We start from the raw sequence: 13,939 nt of genomic DNA on the forward strand, positions 1-13,939 counted from the left end.
GTCAGTGCGGCCTGCAAGTGTTAAATGAATGGCGCTTGACAGCGTTGTGTGCGGAGCTGAAGGAATCTACCAATCACAGTGTGGTATATGGCTCTCGAGGGCCGAACTTTGACGTCACTTGCGTGATGCGAGCAGAGAAACGTTTTGCCGCTTTTCCACTAGACCCACCCTCACTCTTCCTCCCTCGCTCGCCCGCCTGCTCGCTCTCTCTCTGTCACTATGTGTGTGTGTGTGTGTGTCTCTCTCGCTCCCTCCCCCAGTCTGTAACAGTCTGGGCCGGGGAACCGGAGCATTCCGCCGAAAGACCGAGCGACAATACAAAACCGTGGTGCACTGGACCCCAGCGCTGATACTCCGACAGATAGTCGCTGGTCGAATCGGACGTGTAACACGTTAGTCGGGATGTTGGGGGCTAATTGTGCTACCGTAACGGTAGACTCATAACCATATTCTAGCTGCGACATACAGCCTTACTGTTGCATGCTGGGTAGTGTAGTTCTTATATTCCCTATATGTTGCTGACTGGAGATATCGAATTATTATTAAATGATTAATTATTATTAAATAATGAATTACATTAATTCAAAATTAATTTAAAACTAATTATTATTATTAATTATTAAAATAAGGACATTTAAAAATTAAAAAAAATTAAGAAATCTTTTCTTGCCGCCCAGCCTCACCCAGACTCTGCAACTCGTGGCCCCCAGGCAGATCTGTTGTATAGGACCAGATGTAACAATCCCCTACTGCATACTTGAGACACCTCTGCGACTCTGGGATGGTCAAGTGAGTGAAGGCATCCTCTGGGTTATCAAGTGGGCGGGCGCCCCCCCCCTTCCTCAGTGTTTCGCTGATAGGCCCACGACACCTCCAGAGGGTGCAGCAGTGAGTCCCAGCGTCCCAGGATCACTCCCTAGATGCCATCAACTTACTTGAAAGCCCAGGTAGAGTCCCTTCGCTTGACCCACAGTCACTGACTCCCCTTTTCAGCGGCTTTGGAGAGGTCTTTCACTGCCTGTCGGTGGGCCTTCCCTCGCACTCCCATTTCCCTGAGGAGCCTGGCTGTTGAGGTGGCCACAAACCCTCTGCAGCCTACTTCCACTGGGCGTACCCTCGCTTTCCAGCCTTGTTGTTGCACATCAGCTGCAAGCTCAGTGTAGCTCAGCTTCTTGCGCTAGTAGGCCTCCTCCATTGCACTCTCCCAGGGCACCGTGAGCTCCATGATGTAAACGAGCCTGAGCGAAGCTGACCACAGAACAAGATCTGGCTGCCGGTTTGTGGACGCGATGTCAACTGGGAAGCAAAGCCTCTGGCTCAGGTCTGCCGGCAGTTTCCAGTCCCGTGCCCCGCCTAGCTCTCCAGTGTCTGGTCTTGGGGGGGTGATGTTGGCTTGACCCTCGCCCTCCCGGACAAATATTGTTGCTTGCCAACGGGATGACGGGGGAGGAAGGGCATTGACACTGGTCCGTCGACTTTCCAGCACTGCTGCAAGACACTTTAGCACCTGGTTGTGCCGCCAGGCGTAACGGCCTTGGGTGAGGCTGGTCTTGCAGCCCGCCAGGATGCTCTTCAGTGTTGCTGTACTCGGACATAGAGGGCATGTGGGGTCTTCACCATACCACTGGCTGAGGTTTTTTTGGAGAAGGCAGGACATGGTAGGCAGCCCTGATGGTAAAGCTCGCCCTGATTGCCTCCATCTCCGATTGAGTTTGAGACCCCAGTTCTATATGTTATAGTTCTTTGAATGACTCTTACCATAATATGTTAGGTTAACAGGGACGGCGTGTCGCAGTGGGAGAGTGGCCGTGCGCAACCCGGGGGTCCCTGGTTCAATTCCCACCTAGTACCAACCTCGTCACGTCCGTTGTGTCCTGAGCAGAGGTGGGTAGTAACGCGCTACTTTACTCCGTTACATCTACTTGAGTAACTTTTGGGATGAATTGTACTTCTAAGAGTAGTTTTTATGCAACATACTTTTACTTTTACTTGAGTATATTTACAAAGAAGAAACGCTACTTTTACTCCGCTCCATTTATCTACAATCAGCTCGTTACTCGCTACTTTTTTTTTTATTGATCTGTTAATGCACGTTTTGTTTGTTTTGATTTTGTCAGACACGCATTCAAAGTAAGAACTACGCAGGCCTGCGTTTCACCAATCAAATGCAGTCACTGCTGACGTTGGACCAATCAAAGAAAACCAGGCGGTCACGTGACTGTCACACGTCGAATCCGACCTAAAAAGTTGAAAAACTTATTGGGGTGTTACCATTTAGTGGTCAGTTGTGCAGATTATGTACTGTACTGTGCAATCTACTAATAAAAGTTTCAATCAATCAATCAATCAAAAGTGTAAAGGAAAAAAGACCGTACTTCCCGTCAAAAGCCTAAAGACTGATCGCACAGTTCCTGTCTTCACAATAAAAGTGCCGCTCCATCGCGCCCGCGCAAACAAAATAAGAGTCTCCGAAAGCCAGCGCAAACAAGCGAGCAAACTACGGAGTATGTATTTCTTGTAAAGTGTATTATTATTTAATATATATTATTGTTTTAGTTGCTTAAGAGATATTCCTGGCTATGAATTTGCTCATTGCTTTTTTTATGTTTTTGAGCATTATTTGTTGCCGTAATCAGGTTACTCATCAGTTACTCAGTACTTGAGTAGTTTTTTCACAACATACTTTTTACTTTTACTCAATATCCAGCCGGAATTTCTCGACTTCGCGCACTAGCTCAGGCTCTTTTCCCCCCAGTGACGTGACGTTCCACGTCCCAAGAGCTAGCTTCTGTAGCCGAGGATCGGACCGCCAAGTGCCCTGCCTTCGGCTGTCGCCCAGCTCACAATGCACCCGACCTCTATGGCCCCTGCTATGGGTGGTGAGCCCATTGGAGGGGTGACCCACGTTGCCTCTTCGGGCTGTGCCCGGCCGGGCCCCATGGGAACAGGCCCGGCCACCAGTCGCTCGCCATCGTGCCCCACCTCCGGGCCTGGCTCCAGAGGGGGGCCCCGGTGACCCGCGTCCGGGCGAGGGAAATCTGGGTCCATGATTTTTCTTCTTCATAAGTACAACCCATTTATCATTTATAACATACCAGGCACCTTCTCAGTTGGTTATTTATGTGTAACCCATATGGAAATATAGTGTCACTAATATATTCTACTATTATTCATTTCTAAGTTATGGTGTGCCAAAGTCACTTTGGTCACTAAAAATGTTAATTTATGATGTGTCAAAGTCATGTGTTCACTACAGGGTTAAACTAATGATACATGCACACTGCACGTTATTCACACGTTGGCCAGTAGAGGTCGCATGCACCTTTGTTATTCCAGTCACTTCTTCACTGAACTCACAGAGTGAAGACACAAGTCATATCATTGTGTTTCAAAGACAAAGTTAGTAAGTTAAAAAACTTGTTGCTTCTCAAACAGAGTGTTGGAAAAGCAGCATAAGATAGCCGGGTACCAGTGGGAGTTGGATTGCTGCGCTTTGTGGTGCTGAGAACTCCAGTAAGTGTTAATTTGTGAGTGAGGCCTACAGTACATTGCTGTTAGCAAGCCTGTTAGCCTAGCCACCCTGTTAATGCTAAAGAGAGGAATCTGATAACAAGACACATAATTAATATGTACAAAACCAATTGGAGTAATATGATGTCTTGAGAGAATGCCTTGTGACATGTTAGCACAGGGGTAGGGAACCTATGGCTCGGGAGCCAGATGTGGCTCTTTTGATGACTGCATCCGGCTCTCGGATAAATCTGAGCTGACATTGCTTAACAGGATAAGTAATGAATAATTCCACTTGTAATCACAGTGTTAAAAATAATGTTCAAAATATAAAACATTCTCATGCATTTTTAATCCGTCCGTTTCTACTGCACCTGTTCAAGAAGTTATTTATCTATTATTGGTTAGTGTGGGGCTTGCCCTCCTGGGGGTTCTTCAGACCACCAAGCACCGACATGAGAGCCTGTTTCAGGGTTACAATATTGTTTTATTTTTTAATAAGTCCCTCAGTTGCTTTCCAGCAATTGTATTTTTCTCTTTCGTTCTCGCTCGCGCTCTGGCTCCAGCCCCAACCCCGTCTCTCCTCCTGGCTGCTGCTTATAACAGAGCGACAGGTGATTAGATAACAAGGCCCAGGTGGGCCGTCTACGCACCTGTCCCTGATTTAGAGGCCGGTCCTGGCACACCCCAGTTCACTGCAGGCCCACAGGCCACGCCCCCTCCACAGTGAGCTTCAGAATAACAATGTTATTACAAAGAATAAGATACCTATTATAAACTAGAAATGTTGGTCTTACTTACAAATGCATGCGTTTAGTTGTGTTCAGTGTTAAAAAAAATATTATACGGCTCTTACGGAAATACATTTTAAAATATTTGGCTTTTTGGCTCTCTCAGCCAAAAAGGTTCCCGACCCCTGTGTTAGCATGTTGCAGTTGGATAACTTTATCGTATTTTTGTTTTGTGTAAAAGAGAGGTTTATTTAATGTAACTGTGTTCAGCCTCGTGCAGTGAGCAGAGGAGCTGCATTCATTCCAATGCTGCTAAAGCATCCTTGTCATGCTGCTTAAAGGGGAACTGTTGATACATTTTTATTTATTCAATTGAATGATAATCATTATAATACATGATGATCAAAATGTGATTTCAGTTAAATAATCATTTATTTTATTCTGTGATGGTTTAAAAAGTGTTATTTCATGGTTCATAATTTAAAGATATAAAGGTAAAAATTGGATGTAATTCATTGAATTCTTAAGTATGAAGTGAAGCTACTATAGTTTTCATGATTTGATGCTGCTGTTAAAGTCTTACGGACTTATATGGAGTACAGTGTGAACCGACCAGTATTCTCATGTCAAAGACTAAATGGTTAAAATGAGTAACTGTGTTTATTGATTTGAAATTGAAGTTAATATGGTACCATAGGGAAGACAACTATCAGTAAAAAGAGTATTCTAATTGATTACACTCAGTACTGCTATGTACAGATTGTTTTTTGTGTGATCCTGAAGTCTGGTTCCAAGCTGGACTTGAGTATGATGGCGAGTGAGAGTCTGCGGAGAGGGAGCGTTTGGATGTGGTGTGGCCAGTAGAGATGCGCGGTTTGCGGTCATGAACCGCGGGTCGGGTGGTTGACATGACGAAAATATAGATTTTAATTCAATTCGGGCGGGTGGCGGTTGAACCATCCGGAAATATTTGATATGCATGGTTTTGTGATCGGTATCCTTTGCCATTTAAAGTGCCATTCATGACCCATGTCATAAAGCGAAGAAGACAATAAGAGACGCTATTATTCTCCTAAATGACTGCCGGTAGTCACCCAGACAATAAGTATTAGGGCGTGCTATGAAGCCATTGGCTTTGTCGCCCTCTACAGGATGTACGATCTGCTTGTCAGTCCAGCATCATGTTGTGTGTGGCTTCCGCAGCAACACGCACACGACTGCAAGGCATACTGGGTGACACAGAGTACACTAATGGTTGTGATATAAACAATTTTAAAACTCTTAGTAATATGTGCCACGCTGTGAAGCCGCACCAATTAAGAACGACAAACACATTTCGGGAGAACATCCTCACAGTAACACAACATAAACGAAACACAACAAATACCCATAATCCTTTGTATTCATGACACTTCCTGACTATTTTATACACTCCGCTAGCAGCAAACCCCACCACCCCCCATGCGTAGGTAAGGTGGGCAGGGTTGGGGGCGCGGGGGTGTAAAATATATTCAGGAATTGTCACGGATACAAAGGATTATGGGTATTTGTTGTGTTGCGTTTAATCTTGTTGGGTGTGGCTTCACAGCGTGGCGCATATTACTAAGTGTTAAAGTTGTTTATATCACAGCCATTAGTGTACTCTGTATCACCCAGTATGCCTTTCAATCTTGAACGTGTAATTGCGGAAGCTGCACACAACATGTTAACTGATCAACAATCGGTTCGTACATGTTGTTGAAGGTGCCTTAAGCAATGGCTTCACAGCACGCCCATATTCTCGTAATCAGGATGAACGCTATTGGATAGTCGCGGGAACGTTAGCAGCTCTAATTGTCATCATTACTCTGTGAAACAGGTTTAAATAGCTCTGTGAGTGGTAAAGGCGGACAACGCGGGCGGGTACGGTACTGATAAAATGTTGGTTCGGGTGGACGGCGGGTGGATGACGACTTTGGTGATGCGGAAGCGGATGGTATAATTGCCTATCCGCGCATCTCTAGTGGCCAGCTACATCGCCTTCCACCCTCTGCAGTGACCTATAACTGAACTGATCCACCACCAGAGTCGCAAGTATCAAACCGAATCAGTATGGAACTAAGGATTCCCAACAAAGGAATATAGACAGTGTTCAATTCAGTACTACCCGGGTAGAATTCAGATTTAAAAAGGACATTTGTTCTATTTTTGATTTTTGAAACACAGCTCTATTTTTATTTTTTGGGGGGTTATTTTCATTTCAAAAAGCACACTGTTCATGTGTTGTTATTATTGTGCAATAAATTTGCCAGCAGCTGTTCTGTGGTCCACTAAGTACAAAACGTCTCATTTCGAGTCTCTCAATTATACGGCCAAGAACCTAGTAATCTTAATTGTTGTACTAACCTGCTATCCTACAGTAGGGGTGCTATGCATCAAATAAAGTACACTTATTCAGCCTGTTGTTCACTATTCTTTATCTATTTTAAATTGCCTTTCAAATGTCTCTTCTAGGTGTTGGATTTTATCAAATAAGTTTCCCCCAAATATGCGACTTATATTTTAGTGTGACTTATATATGTTTTTTTCCTTCTTTATTATGCATCTTATACTCTGGAGCGACTTGTAATCGGAAAAATACGGTACATAAGAAAAAGCAAGCGGTAGTAATAGCTTTAGGGGGGTTTTTTTGTACATACTTGTTGAGAGAGGCATGCGGTCCTGCAACCAGACGGCGTGCCCTTCAAATGTCCCTGAGGAGGATCAACATCCAACCAATCAGCTTCCGTTGCGCAGGAATCCGAGCCCAGTTTGGCCTGAAACAGCTCCCCGAGACACGCCTGCAGGACCTACAGAGGCGCACTCAGTGTCTAAACATAGCATATACACTGACATGTGTGCTCTGCGAGTTGTGTTCATACCTGGCAAAAGTGTCTCTGAAAGTCAGGGGCGGAGTCAGTGGTCAAGTCCCTGATGGCGACATGGGACAAACAGTGGAGCAGCAGCAGGGAAAAGCCTCCGACTGATTGGAGTCTCTGGCGGCGAATAAAGAGCGTCTTATCTGCTTCCTGTCAGCATGGACACACGTGGAGTTGGACGTTACAGATGCCCATTCCTAATGTAAAATGTACACTATATTGCCAAAAGTATTTGGCCACCCATCCAAATCACAGGTGTATAAAATCAAGCACTTAGTTTCGACAAACATTTGTGAAAGAATGAGCCGCTCTCAGTGATTTCCAGCGTAGAACTGTCATAGGATGCCACCTGTGCAACAAATCCAGTCGTATAATTTCCTCTCCCCTAAATATTCCAAAATCAACTGTCGGCTTTATTGTAATAAAATGGAAGAATTAGGGAACAACAGCAACTCAGCCACAAAGTGGTAGGCCACGTAAACTGACAGAGAGCGCAAAGTGCAAAGAGGTCGCCGACTTTCTGCACAGTCAGTTGGTACAGAGCTCCAAACTTCATGTGACCTCCCAATTAGCCCACGTACAGCACGCAGAGAGCTTCATGGAATGGCTTTCCATGGCCGAGCAGCTGCATCTAAGCCATGCATCACAAAGTCCAATGCAAGGCGTGGGATGCAGTGGTGTAAAGCACGTCGCCACTGGACTTTGGAGCAGTGGAGACGCCTTTTCTGGAGTGATGAATCACGCTTTTCCATCTGGCAATCTGATGGACGAGTCTGGGTTTGGAGGTTGCATTGTAGGGCTGCGAATCTTTGGGTGTCCCACCATTCGATTCAATATCGATTCTTGGCGTCGCGATTAAATTATACATCGATTTTTTTGATTCAACGCGATTCAAAAACAATATTTTTCCTATTCAAAAGGATTCTGTATTCATTCAATACATAGGATTTCAGCAGGATCTACACCAGTCTGCTGACATGCTAGCGGAGTAGTAGATTTTTTTTAAAAGCTTTTATAATTGTAAAGGACAATGTTTTATCAACTGATTGCAATAATGTAAATTTATTTTAACTATTAAACGAACCAAAAATATGACTTATTTTATCTTTGTGAAAACATTGGACACAGTGTGTTGTCCAGCTTATGAGATGCCATGCAAGTGTAAGCCACTGTGACACTATTGTTCTTTTTTATTATTTTTATAAATGTCTAATGATAATGTCAATGAGGGATTTTTAATCACTGCTATGCTGAAATTATAACTAATATTGATACTGTTGTTGATAATATTCATTTTTGTTTCACTACTTTTGGTTTGTTCTGTGTGGTGTTTGTGTCTCCTCTCAATTGTTCTGTTTATTGCAGTTCTGAGTGTTGCTGGCTCAGGTTTGGTTTTGGAATTGGATTGCATTGTTATGGTATTGCAGTGTATTGTTTTGTTGGACTGCGATGAGGTGGCGACTTGTCCAGGGTGTACCCCGCCTTACGCCCGATTGTAGCTGAGATAGGCGCCAGCGCCCCCCGCGACCCCAAAAGGGAATAAGCGGTAGAAAATGGATGGATGTTTTGTTGGATTGATTAAAAAAAAAAAAGAGAGAGAATCGATTCTGAATCGCACAACGTGAGAATTGCGATTCGTATTCGAATCGATTTTTTCCCACAACCCCATTGCATTCTGCCGAGTGTTAAATTTGGTGAAGGAGGAATTAATATAGTCTGGGGTTGTTTTTCAGGAGTTGAGCTTGGCCCCTTAGTTCCAGTGAAAGGAACTTTGAATGCTCCAGGATACCAAAACATTTTGGACAATTCCATGCTCCCAACTTGGTGGGAACAGATTGGAGTGGGCACCTTCCTCTTCCAACATGACTGTGCACCAGTGCACAAAGCAAGGTCCATAAAAATGGTAAATGGGTTGTACTTGTATAGCGCTTTTCTACCCCCTTTTAAGGAGCCCAAAGAGCTTTGACAGTATTTCCACACACATTCACACACTGACGGTGGGAGCTGCCATGCAAAGCGCTCACCAGGACCCATCAGGAGCAAGGGTGAAGTGTCTTGCCCAAGGACACAACGGACATGACTAGGATGGTAGAAGGTGGGGATTAAACCAGTAACCCTCAGATTGCTGGCACAGCCACACTACCAACTTTGCCACGCCGTAAAGACATGGATGACAAAACTCTAGTGTGGATGAACTTGACTGGCCTGCACAGAGTCCTGACCTGAACCCAATAGAACACCTTTGGGATGAATTAGAACGGAGACTGAGAGCCAGGCCTTGTCCACCAACATCAGTGTGTGACCTCACCAATGCGCTTTTGGAAGAATGGTGAAAAATTCCTATAAACACAGAAGAGTTGAATCGGTAATAGCTTCAAAAGGTGGACCGACATCATATTGGATACTATGGGTTGGGAATGGGATGACACTTGAAGTTCATATGTGAGTCGAGGCAGGTGGCCAAATACTTTTGGCAATATAGTGTATGTGCCTTATTTGAATGTTGTGTCTCCTCGCAATGCATTGAAAAGATTCAGCCAAGATTCCAAATCTGCCTGAACAAAAGAACCCTTCCCTAGTAACTGCTGCTCCATTTGTGTGGTTTCCCCCACTGTGATGTATGGATGAGGGCCTTTTGTGTGTGAAGGGCAACTGGGCGGAACAAAAATCCATGCAATTAAGATGTTTGACTTGAATAATTAGTATAGTTGTGCTCTTTGATACACTTACACAACAAGTCTTTCTTTCTGTGTGTGTTCAATAACTCAAAACTGCCTAACTCATTTTAATGAAACATTGTGTAGGGCTGCCTTGGCTAACGAAAAAGTCATTAGATTTGGCGAGAAACTAGATCGAGAAAAACAAAAACTCAAACTGACAAAAATAAAGTATATAGCAGCCATCGCCATTTATTTTACTTAGTTGACAATCAAACACAAATACAAAAAGACGGCATCAAATCTATTAAGAAAATTCCACCCTAACCATAAATATAAAGTTTTTATTATTGTTTTATGCCTTTTCCCTCATAAGAATTGCGATTTTTTTTTTTAATGGGAAAAAACCCGATATCTTTACCTAAAAATTTATTGGGGTGAGCGTACGACAGCCTCGGCTGGCAAATACACGTCTACAGCTCTAAATATACCTTGCGTCGTACCCAAGGGATCAAAACAGAGGCCAAAACTGTTCTATCAATATCTAAAGTAAATTGCATTTGTAAAGTTTTAAAGGACTTTAAGTTTGTAATATTTGCAGACGATACAACCCCATGTTGACCAGGAGAGAACACATAGAAGCAAATACAAATAATAACAGAAAAAAAAATCTATTGCGTGGTTTGACAAAAATCAGACTATCTTTGAAACTCAGTAAAACTAAAATAATACTCTTTGGTAACAGTAGTAGAAAAAGTAAAACAGAAATAAAAATTTAGTAAAAGTGAAAGGGAAAAAAAAAGTAGGTGCATGTGGAGGGGGCGTGGCCTGCAGACCTGCAGCGAAGCGGGGTGATCAGCGACAGGTGCGTAGATGGCCCATCTGGACCTGCTTATCTAATCACCTATCGCTCTGTTAAAAGGCAGCAGCCGGGGAGGAGTAGGGAGTTAGAGGTGGAGCACGAGCGAGACAGACGAACACAACAAAGAAAAATAAAACTGTCTAAAACCCTGAAAAGGAGCTGTCATGTCAGTACTTGGTGGTTGAAAGAACGCGGAGGAGAGATACCTCCACAATGCAATAATAGATAGTAAATTAAACTGAAAAGGTTATATAAAAATTATACAATATAAGGTGGCATGAAATGTTTTCTGACAAGCGGTAGAAAATGGATGGATGGATGGATGGATTTTCTGAACCAAAATTAATTCCATGTTCTCTACTGCTCACTAGTCATCCATCCATTCATTTTCTACCGCTTGTCTTGTTCGGAGCCGCGGGGGTTGCTGGAGCCAATCTCCGCTGCATTCGGACGGAAGGCGGGGTACACCCTGGACATGGCGCCACCTCATCACAGGGCCAACACAGATAGACAGACAACATTCACACTCACATTCACACACTAGGGACCATTTAGTGTTGCCAGTCAACCTATCCCCAGGTGCATGTCTTTGGAAGTGGGAGGAAGCTGGAGTACCCGGAGGGAACCCACGCAGTCACGGGGAGAACATGCAAACTCCACACAGAAAGATCCCAAGCCCGGGATTGAACCCAGGACCTTCGTATTGTGAGGCACACGCACTAACCTACTGCTCACTAGTGTTACCATATTTGAGTTTTTCTATAAAAACGTGGAAACAACAACAAAAGTACACATAATTCACTAACCAGGTTAGAAAGAGGTCATGTAGGGCTTAATCTACTAAGATCCCAGATAACAAGTGCTAAACAGCATGGGCATTGTGCAAACTTTAAAATTGTTTATAACATTAGTACAGTAGTCTCCTACTAAGACAGCATGTACAATTGATTCTGTAACAAGTGCAAAAGTGATGCACTATTTCAAATGAGGTTTTTGTGTATACCATACAAGTTGTGCTTATTGGAGTCACTCATACTCATGACATCATGTGCTCCAATGCACTGTTTCATTCTTTGGTGCACTGTGTTTGTGCGATATAGAATGGCGGTCTAGACAACAAAACGTATTTTTAGCACGCCAAAGCTTAGGTGCGTCTCATGAGGCACCACTTTTGTGATGGTGCGTCTGGAATGATCCAATAAACCACGAAAATATTGCTATATATATATATATAATTTTGAGTAGTAGTCTGTTTGTGTTACAGATTGAAAATGGAAATGAACGCTCTGCTTCCCCCCGCTCCTTTTCAGGCGTGTAATGGGAAACTGTAAATATTTTGCTGTAATGTATTGTAAAACTGCCTGCATGTCTGAAATAAACCACCGTATTTTTCGGACTATAAGTCGCAGTTTTTTTCATAGTTTGGCCGGGGGTGGGACATATATTCCGGAGCGACTTATGTGTGAAATTATTAACACATTACCGTAAAATATCAAATAATATTATTTAGCTCATTCACGTAAGAGACTAGACGTATAAGATTTCATGGGATTTATCGATTAGGAGTGACAGATTGTTTGGTAAACGTATAGCATGTTCTATATGTTATAGTTATTTGAATGACTCTTACCATAATATGTTAGCTTAACATAGCAGGCACCTTCTCAGTTGGTTATTTATGCCTCATATAATGTACACTTATTCAGCCTGTTGTTCACTATTCTTTATTTATTTTAAATTGCCTTTCAAATGTCTATTCTTGGTGTTGGGTTTTATCAAATAAATTTCCCCCAAAAATGCGACTTATACTCCAGTGCGACTTATATATGTTTTTTTCCTTTTTATTATGCATTTTCAGCAGGTGTGATTTATAATCCGGAGCAATTTATACTCCAAAAATGCGGTATGTGTCGTTTTTCATAGTGGTCTCGTGCTGGCCCCACTTTGGACTGGCCTCTCACTATATTATGTTAGATCCACTATGGACTGGACTCTCATTATATTATGTTAGATCCACTATGGACTGGACTCTCATTATATTATGTTAGATCCACTATGGACTGGGCTCTCACTATTATGTTAGATCCACTATGGACTGGACTCTCACTATTATGTTAGATCCACTATGGACTGGACTCTCACTATTATGTTGGATCTACTGTGGACTGGACTCTCACTATTATGTTAAATCCACTATGGACTGGACTCTCACTATTATGTTAGATCTACTGTGGACTGGACTCTCACTATTATGTTAAATCCACTATGGAGTGGACTCTCACTTGTATGTTAGATCTACTGTGGACTGGACTATCACTATTATGTTAGATCCACTATGGACTGGACTCTCACTATTATGTTTGATCCACTATGGACTGGACTCTCACTATTATGTTAGATCCACTATGGACTGGACTCTCACTATATTATGTTAGATCCACTATGGACTGGACTCTAACTATTATGTTAGATCCCCTATGGACTGGACTCTCACTATTATGTTAGCTCCACTATGGACTGGACTCTCACTATTATGTTAGATCCACTATGGACTGGACTCTCACTAGTATGTTAGATCCACTATGGACAGGACTCTCACTATTATGTTAGATCCACTATGGACTGGACTCTCACTATTATGTTAGATCCACTATGGACTGGACTCTCACACTATTATGTTAGATCCACTATGGGCTGGACTCTCACCATTATGTTAGATCCACTATGGACTGGACTCTCACTATTATGTTAGATCCACTATGGATTGGACTCTCACTATTATGTTAGATCTACTGTGGACTGGACTCTCACAATATTATGTTAGATCCACTCAACGTCCATTACACCAGTCGCCCGGGGGGGAGGTCTCACATCTGGGCGGTATAGCTCGGTTGGTAGAGCAGCCGTGCCAGCAACTTGAGGGTTGCAGGTTCGATTCCCGCTTCCGCCATCCTAGTCCCTGCCGTTGTGTCCTTGGGCAAGACACTTTACCCACCTGCTCCCAGTGCCACCCACACTGGTTTAAATGTAACTTAGATATTGGGTTTCACTATGTAAAGCGCTTTGAGTCACTAGAGAAAAGCGCTATATAAATATAATTCACTTCACTTCATCTGCGGTCCCCTCCGAGGTTTCCCATTGGGTTGAGTTTTTCCTTGCCCTGATGTGGGATCTGAGCCAAGGATGTCGTTGTGGCTTGTGCAGCCCTTTGAGACACTTGTGATTTAGCGCTATATACACTAAGTAAACATTGATTGATGTTAGCATTGAAGCTTGCAAGAT

General features: G+C 43.2%; 1 protein-coding gene across 3 annotated transcripts in view; it reads right to left on the reverse strand.

Moving 5' to 3' along the window:
• Positions 1–13,939, reverse strand: part of LOC133537488 (uncharacterized) — a 78,306-nt gene that overhangs the window by 1,954 nt on the left and 62,413 nt on the right. Inside the window, exons 31-33 of one of the 3 annotated variants that reach the window (XM_061878540.1) lie at positions 7,142–7,288; positions 6,920–7,069; positions 3,977–4,241 (exon numbers count right to left, since the gene is read on the reverse strand). In XM_061878540.1, the coding sequence (XP_061734524.1) occupies positions 4,203–4,241; positions 6,920–7,069; positions 7,142–7,288 (336 nt within the window). In that variant the 3' untranslated portion in view covers positions 3,977–4,202. Of the gene's footprint in view, positions 1–3,976; positions 4,242–6,919; positions 7,070–7,141; positions 7,289–9,330; positions 9,479–13,939 lie in introns of those variants that run through there. The other 2 variants (XM_061878539.1, XM_061878541.1) reach the window with 2 other exon arrangements.

The sequence above is a fragment of the Nerophis ophidion genome, linkage group LG18, assembly GCF_033978795.1.
Source record: "Nerophis ophidion isolate RoL-2023_Sa linkage group LG18, RoL_Noph_v1.0, whole genome shotgun sequence".
NCBI lineage: Eukaryota > Metazoa > Chordata > Actinopteri > Syngnathiformes > Syngnathidae > Nerophis > Nerophis ophidion.